Genomic DNA, 8,595 nt, shown 5'->3' on the forward strand with positions numbered 1-8,595 from the left:
GGTAAAGGGAGATTTTTTTTTGGTTACTTGAATTTATTTTGAATTCTTGCTTTCTTGGGAATTTCTTGAAATCATGATCCCTTACAAAAGAAGTTTGATTTTTTTTTTGTTTTGTTATGGGTGCATCTCCTCTTTTTCTGTGGAATTTTTTCTTTTAGGATGATGCACATCAACAGTGGAGATGTTAACAAGAAAAGAAAAAGAAAGTGGGAGATGGGATTCTTCCCATCTCATCCCATATTTTTTTTTCATGTTGATTGGGAATTTTTTCTTGAGATTATTCTAATCAATTGAGCTATTAATAATACCTTCCCATGGCGGTATTGACCTAACATGACTTGCTCTATTAGGGATGCATGGTCTGTCTCCACCCAAATAACCCATGAAATGATTTTATATTTTTTTTTGGATGGAGATCTCTTTGGTTCTTGTGTATGCGACACATTCTTTTTTGTTTGTGCGTTAGAGTTAATACTCGAATATGATGCAAAGTGTGGCACTCTCTAGTAGTGATGTAGTAGGAATTTGAGGGGTAACAAAGATGGTTGTATTTATTTTAATTTTTTTAGAAGCCATGTAAAGGAAAGCCTCCACAATGCGTATTGCATTCTTAGATTATCTCGACGTGTCACTTTAAGTACCAAAATTAGGGTTCCTTGATTGGAATCTTTGCACATTCATTGTATGGTGCATTTTTTTGGTGTGGTTTGGAGATGCCCATTCCTCCATTTTTTCTATTTGAAATTAAATAAAGTCATATGTCCCTAACCCACATAATAGTGAGATTTGAGTATTAAGCTTAGTGAAATTCTTAGTCTCACCATGTGGAATATGAGACCATTAATTTTAATCAGGTTTTCTTAAACGAATCCCAGATGTGTACTAAATGTCCCCTTGTACATGTTGAATGTAGTGATGATCACCAAGACTGTTGTTGCTAATCTTATCAAAGGTGAAAAGTTGGATGGATCCAACTATGGCATGTGGCATCGCAAGATTTAGTACTTGCTCAATGAACATGACTACTTAGATTATTTGACAATGACTAGACCCGAAGAGGGTACAACTGCCCATTACCGTCAAGAAAAAAAAGCCTATATATGAAACGTAAGTTAAGAATGACTATAGTGGGTGCTTTATCATGTTAAGCAGCATACATGACGACCTGATTGGTACATTATGAGAAGTGCACCACAATCAAGTCCATGTGGGATCAGCTAAAGATAGCCTAAAGAGGTACATCAACTGCAAGGTTTATCGAATTAGTACCATCCCGAATTACCTGTACCATATCGTACCGAATACAATTCGATACGATACCAGTATGGGAAAATGGTATCGTACACAGTATGGTACGGCATTGGTATAGAGGTTAATACCGGCGATACATACCGATATCATACCGAATTACCGAATATATGGTATTGTACCATATTACTAGCATATATATATACACACACACACACACACACACACACACACATATATATATATATACATATATATATATACTAATTTATGTACAATAAATAATATATGTAAGTATATATGTATTACATATATATAATAATTTATAGGGAAAAGGTTGGGTATGCTAGTGGAATACCATATGCTAGCACCCTATGTGTCTATCTCTCTTTTCCTCCCTTTGAGGGGTAAGGGAGTCATTTCAAAGTGGGGAAGAGAAAGATAGACACATAGGATGCTAGCATACCCATCCCTCTCCCTAATTATATATATATATATATATACCAGAAAGAATGCACGTGCAAATGCACGTGTGACCCTACGTGGATTCTAAATAGAGATATTAGAGAGTGAAACTAACGAAATCAGAATTTACTCAATAATATATGCACTTGTATACCTTTGTTACGTTATAAACAGTGATAGAGAGATAGAGAGATAGATAGAGATATACATAGATAGATATAGTTTTAGATATATTTTTTCTCCCATGTTTTTTCAATTTTGAAACCATGAATTTTAATTAAAAACAAACATAAAAATGAATATTTTTAAATTTAAATAATAATAAATAAATAATTATTAATACTAAGGGTACCCAAGATTAATAAATTATAAAAAAGAATGACCTATATGGACTCATGTTTTTGTTGTCCATACCTAGTTTGATTGGATTGTGGAAACAAGAGCAATAAAACACAGCTCGCGATCTACATGGAAAATGACATGAGTGAAGCAGTACATGGAATTGGTACCTATCAGCTCACATTGTGCACTAGGTGCACCTTACTTTATCATGATGTGCTATATGCACCGAAAGTTCACTATAATTTACTTTCAGTTTCATCACTTTTAACTTTAGGATATACATTTTATTTGACGGTAATTTGATGGAAATACGTTTGAATGGTAGTTTATTTGGACAATGTTTACTTGAGAATGATTTTATTAAATTAGATTTAGTAAATCATGTTGTTTTTTCTTCTTCTTTTGTGAATAATACTAATAAGGGCAAATTTCACAGACACCCCCTGTAAGTATTCAATATGTCACGGACTTTCCAAACTTGATCAAAATGTCAACCTTCTCCTTGACGTTAAGCAGAGTTACCACCCAAAGTTAAAATGTTGATTTTACCCTCTTAGTAATTTTCCTTAAAATTACTAAGATTCCATCATCTTCCATATTCTTCCCGTAGGAGAACTCAACCACCGTGGGCGACCATCAGTTGCGCCAGCTCTAGCTCCAGCTCCAGCTCCGTCGAAAATCAAGTCCGACGTTTTCTTCTTCGGTGACGTAGCGACGAGTATTTCTCCCCAGAGCTTCAGCAATTGCTCTCCGTCGCTTCTCCTCTCCATTGTATTCGTCGTTCTTGTCCTCTCCATCCAGTCCGTGAAATTTTCCCTTTAAATAATTACCTCTCCTTCCATCTTCTTCCCTCTTCTTCCTTATTCTGTCTTTCTTCAACAAGAATGAAAAGTATTTCCGATTTGCCGGGGTAAATCACCGGGAACATTTTGCCGTCAATATTAGAGCAAACAGTGAGAGAAAAATCAATAAGGGGATCATGAAAATCCCAAAACCCAAGTAATACTTGATCAGCAAATTTCTGAAGATGGGGTATGTTGTAGTTGCAGAACTGATTTCAACAGTAGGTCTGTAACTCATGGTAATGGAAGACTTTGAGAGTGAGAGTCAAGGACTTTAATCGCCCTAGGATATATGGCCTATGCTCCAAGCTAGTAACCGGTAAGGAGGGAGGGAGGGAAGAATATTTCGATGTATAGATAGAGCTCAACGAATATTCAGGCAGAATGATTTTGAAAAGCTCTCCATTTCTATCTGTGACAAGGTACCCTTCTTCGATTTTGAATTTTTATCTTGATTCTTCCTTACAGAACCCTACTTCTCTTATCCCCCGATTATTCTGCTCAATAAACTCGGTCGACGGCAATTCCCCCGACGTGGATACAGTTTTCCGTATTGTTAGCGGCGCTTCCTTGAGTCAGAACTTGAAACAGTCTCTCAAGGTGAGTGGTATCTTTCTCTCGAACGATTTGATCGATATGGTTTTGAAAAGGGTTAGATCAGCCATGGGAATCCTTTGCAGGCTTTGGAATTCTTCAATTACACAGGAAAGAAGAGGGGTTTTTTCCACACTCCCTTCTCTTACGATACTGTGCTTTATATCTTGGGAAGAAGCCGCAAAGTTGATAAATTTTGGGAGCTTCTGATCGAAATGCGTTGGAAAGATCAATCTTTGATTACAATCCGTACTGTTTAGATTGTTCTTACCCCCAATCGCTAAGGTTTGTAGACCAGAGGCCGTGTGGTTTCGGAGGCCGAGGAATTGAGGAGAACGAGTGGTGTGGAGTTGGCGACGACGATCTTCGAAGACGACGAGCACAGAGGGGTTTTTAAGCAGGGAAGCTGCCTGGTCGGTGGTTAGAGTAATGGAGAAGCCGTGAAACCCGTGAACTGGGTGTTGCAGATCAGTCCTCTTCTCTGTTCTTGCTTCTTCCGTCTCCAGACCAACAAAGACGATGAAGAGAAGGGGGTAATTTGGGTTTTACCTTTAAGGGTATTATGGAAAGTTCACCCTGTGGTAAGAGTATTTTTGCCATTATAAGAGAGTTAACAATCACTTAACTGCACAGACCTAACAGAGTGGACTAAGTTGAAATAAATTCATAAAGTAGGGGGTATCTGTGATATTTTGACCAAGTTCGAGAAGTACGTGACATATTGAATACTTACAGGGGTTGTCCATGAAATTTGCCCTACTAATAATGATTCTGAATCAATTACTGACATGCTAGATTAGGACATATAGGTCATGATAGGATGACTAAGTTAGCTAGAGAAGGTCTTCTAGGACCACTCGCTAAGGTCAATCTATCGACATGTGAGCCTTTGTTTAGCTGGTAAGGCCCATCAAAAGCCTTTGGGAAAGACATTCCGAGCGCAACCTAGACCCTATAACTTAGTTATTCAGACATCCATGGACCAATAAATGTGAAGGCACACCATGATGCTTCTTATTTCTTTACTTTCATTGATGATTATTCATGATATGATTTTGTCTATTTAATTGCTCACCACTATGAAACATTAGATTGCTTCAAACCCTTCGTAGCAAAGGTTGAGAATCAACAAGACAAAAGTTTAAAAGCTCTTTGCACTGATCGGGGATGCGAAGTTCTGTCTGAGTAGTTTAAAGAATTATATGAGGAAAAGGGAATGACCAAACAACGGACTATTCCTTATACCCGCAAAAAAATGGTGTAGAGGAGAGAATGAATAAAACATTTTTTTCAATATGTTTAGGTCGATGATGGCACAAAACAATCTCCCAATTTCCTTCTGATGGAACACTCTTTTGGCTACCACCTGCATCCTTAACAGAGTACCATCACAGTTAGTTCTTTCTATTCCTTATGAATTGTCAAAAGGCACAAAACTCACCTTGGGTATATACGATAATGGAGATGTAGCAATTATGTTCTCAGTATCTCTCATAATTTTGAAAAACTTGATACAAGAACTAGAAATCATATCCTAAAAAGATACTCTAATAACTCAAAAATGCTATGTAATACATGTGAACAATTTGATGGGAGATTGAGACTGAATCACACCTTTCATAGGGGTAAGGTGGTTATTTTGCCCCGTGTTTGGGCGTAGGCGTTATCCAAAAGAACTTTTTTCTAAGCCGTTTAATAAACGGAATGGTTATGGGTTTGACCCCTGGGGATTGGCACCGATTAATAAAAAGAAGAGGAAAGGACTTGATTACCCAGAACCGTCTCTTAATAAATGCCATTGAAAAAGTAGGGTCAGAAGGCAAAAGTATTAATAAATTCGCTAAATGACAAAAGTTCTTCTTTAGACGTTTGATAGCGTTCTTTCCTCTCTCTTATTCCTCTTTGTGCTTTGCCTTCTTTTTCTCGTGTTATCTGCATTCGCTTTCTTCCTCTGGTTGTTACAGGTAAGAAATAAACAAACAAACAAAGGAAAGATGCCTCTGAAGATGGTAGACGCTACAATATCAAGCTTCGATCAAGTTTTCGAGAAGTTCAGGTCTGAAGCACCGACGAATCAATTCAATCTCATCGTCTTCTTAGCTGACAAGGACCCATCCACCTCTCTCAGCTGGTGCCCTGGTATTGCTCATCCTTTTTTCTTTTCTTTCCCCCTTTTCTTATTTATTTTTGACAAAAAAAATGGAAAATTTCTATCCATACATCAAAACTTACAGTTGAAAGAAAACCCTAAAGGGTGAAAGGGGAAAATTTATCTTTTCAGCTTTTGAAGTGTTCCCAAGATGGTAGTATTCATGTCTGAAATTTATTTTCCTTATCCATTCGTATTTAAAAAGGTTGTTTTTTTGGAGAATTGTTTGATAAGAAATTCCAGCAGACCCCGGAATAAAAGAAGCTTAATTTACGTTATGTAGGTTATGTTTAATTCTTGAAAGGAGATCAAAACTGAATCATAAGGCACATATTGGAGTAACTAGTTTCTGGGTTCCACTGATTCTTTGTTGTGGGTTTATTTCAGCTTTCTTGGTTTCATGGCATTAAAAAAAAGGCGTACCTAGGGCACGAGGCTCCCGCCACTGCGGGGTCTTGGGACGGTCATAATGTATGCAGCCTTTAGGGTGTTTTCAGACTCGAACCCGTGACCAAACCCGTGACCACTTGGTCACAATAAAGCAACCTTTACCATTGCATCAAGGCATTCTAATGACTAATTAAACACAGTATGGAGAATGGAGAGTAGTAGTTGGGTTTTTCCTAGTTCGGATGGGCACCCTATGTTTCAGCTTTCAATTTGTTGGTCATGGTTTCAATCAATTGTTGCTTATCTTAGATCACAAGAAGCTACATCTCTTGATTTTGTTTTTCATTGGAGCTGAGAAAACCAATGCGTTTGAGCTGATGGAGATCCATGATACCCTGCTTCGTGGGAATGCCTTCAACAGGGTTGACTTCAGTTTAGATTAGGAAATAGTAGTTGTTGACTTACAAAGTGATAGTTGTTTGTATAGTTCAACCCATTTCTAGCTTGCAACTCAAACAACAATCTGAATTTTGGGGTTATTGCCTTTTCCATTCTCCGATGCACTATCGAGAAAGTACTTTGTGTGACTCTCCTTGATACATTCCACAAGTTCATTTAGAATTTGAAATTTTAATTTTAATTTTTTTATGTAGTTCTTGATCAAACTGTCAAATTAAGCAGCATTTCTTCATTGAAAAAAAAAAAAAGAAAAAGAAAAAGAAGACACTCCTTGCCTTATTTCCTTATATGATTTCCATTGATTGTGAATATGAAATACTTTTGATCACCTCAATCAGACTGTGTCAGAGCTGAACCTGTGATATACAAGAAATTGGAAGCTTCATCAAGTAATGTAGCACTTCTTCGAGCTTATGTTGGGGACCGGCCTACTTGGAGGAATCCTCAGCATCCATGGAGGGTTGACTCTAGGTTCAAGCTCAAAGGTGTCCCAACACTAGTGCGCTGGGAGAATGATGCAGTCAATGGCCGCCTTGAAGACAATGAAGCCCATCTTGAACACAAAATTGATGCCCTCATCTCTGGCAAATGAGTTTCCTGGCTCAATATTATTGCCATTCGGATAGACTGTTCATCATTATAGGATGATCAAGAACTTATTAGGATGTGGGAGTGAGTTGCCTTTCAACTAATTACTTTCCATTGATCTTTTATCATATACATATATGATTCTCTTATATTATCTACTCAGGTAACGCTTCACCTACCTTTCCCCTATTGTCAATGATATGTTGTGGACAATGATCTGTTGATGAAAACTGGTTGTTGACAGTTGAAATATGTTTTTTGTGTTAGCCCAGTTGGGTTGGCAAGCATGCATTGTTCAATCTTTAACTACTTTAAAAGCAGTGGGGGGTGGAGGGTATGTGTATTGTACATATTTACTTTTGGTGTTGAGTGTGTCATCTGTTTAATATGCTCCTTGGTTAAAATGCCCTTGGCAGCTGTACTGTCATTTGTTTACATTCTTTGCCGGGAAGGGAAGGATGTGCTACTGCTTTTTCGTGTCCATTTGTACCTTGTATGACCCTAAACTATTCAGGTGGCTCCTTTCATAGTTGATACACAATGTGTGTCTTGGGGGGGTTGGGGGTTTAGATGTTGTCTGTCTAACCATTACCATAGTTGTTGCCATTGCTATAAAAAGGGGATGTCTTGTGTAGATTATGAGGCTCTTAAGGACATTATGATTCAAGATTGGTTTACTACTAGTTACTGATTTGAATGAATTCATTCTTTCTACAAATTGAGTTTACATTTTGGGTGTAAGTAATGCCAAAATTGGCTATTGAACCCCAGATTAAATATTGAATAGATAGGACATGGTCAAGATTAGTCATTTATGTATGTCTATGCATCCCTTCCTATGTGTGTCTACAAATGCTCTACTTGGTGGTGTTTCCTACGCTCTCCAATGGGTGAGCACGCCTAGGTATCTATCTAAGGGGCAGAGGCGTCATCTCACTGTGCCCTGTGAGAGGGCATAGGAAACACAACTAAGTAGAGATCTCTTGGCCAAAAAATTTTGTGTACAATTTTACATGTTCAAAAAAGTTTTCAATGTTTGTTTCAGGATGTAAAAATGGTACCGTAAAAATTTTCCCATTATAATGAATTATAATTAGACAATTAATATTTCAGGGTTACAAGAACCATGTATCGACATGGGACTCAACAATACAAAGGCATTATGTGATCTATTCAAGGCAACAAAAGATACACTTAATATGAGATGTTTTCCATCTTTAGTTTTATTTTGTCAATGGTTAGGTCTACATGTCTTTAAATTTGCTAATCCATACAAGAACACTCTTCTTATTTTTTAGTAAACTCTAATTTCTGTTTTCCATTTAAACGTTTATTGATGATTATAATCATCAATTGTTGTCGAGGTTTGTAAAACAAATATGAAACACACATGATCTCAAGGGCAAAGAGGGGTCTGTCAGATATACGACACGGCTAATTTGAGTGGCTCATTAGGTAGAAGAGCTTGAGTTCAGATCTGCTGTCCACATGGGGATGGGTGGGGACATATCTGAACCT

At 37.4% G+C, this 8,595-nt stretch overlaps 1 protein-coding gene across 1 annotated transcript in view; it reads left to right on the forward strand.

Annotated features, from left to right (window-relative positions):
* LOC122662920 overlaps window positions 1-7,329 on the forward strand; it is a 30,406-nt gene extending 23,077 nt beyond the window's left edge. Inside the window, exons 3-5 of the mRNA XM_043858621.1 lie at window positions 3,366-3,497; window positions 5,357-5,630; window positions 6,828-7,329. Of these exons, the coding sequence (XP_043714556.1) occupies window positions 3,366-3,497; window positions 5,357-5,630; window positions 6,828-7,081 (660 nt within the window). The 3' untranslated portion in view covers window positions 7,082-7,329. The remainder of the gene's footprint in view (window positions 1-3,365; window positions 3,498-5,356; window positions 5,631-6,827) is intronic.
* Window positions 7,330-8,595: the final 1,266 nt, after the last annotated feature.

This window comes from Telopea speciosissima, chromosome 5, assembly GCF_018873765.1.
Source record: "Telopea speciosissima isolate NSW1024214 ecotype Mountain lineage chromosome 5, Tspe_v1, whole genome shotgun sequence".
Lineage (NCBI taxonomy): Eukaryota > Viridiplantae > Streptophyta > Magnoliopsida > Proteales > Proteaceae > Telopea > Telopea speciosissima.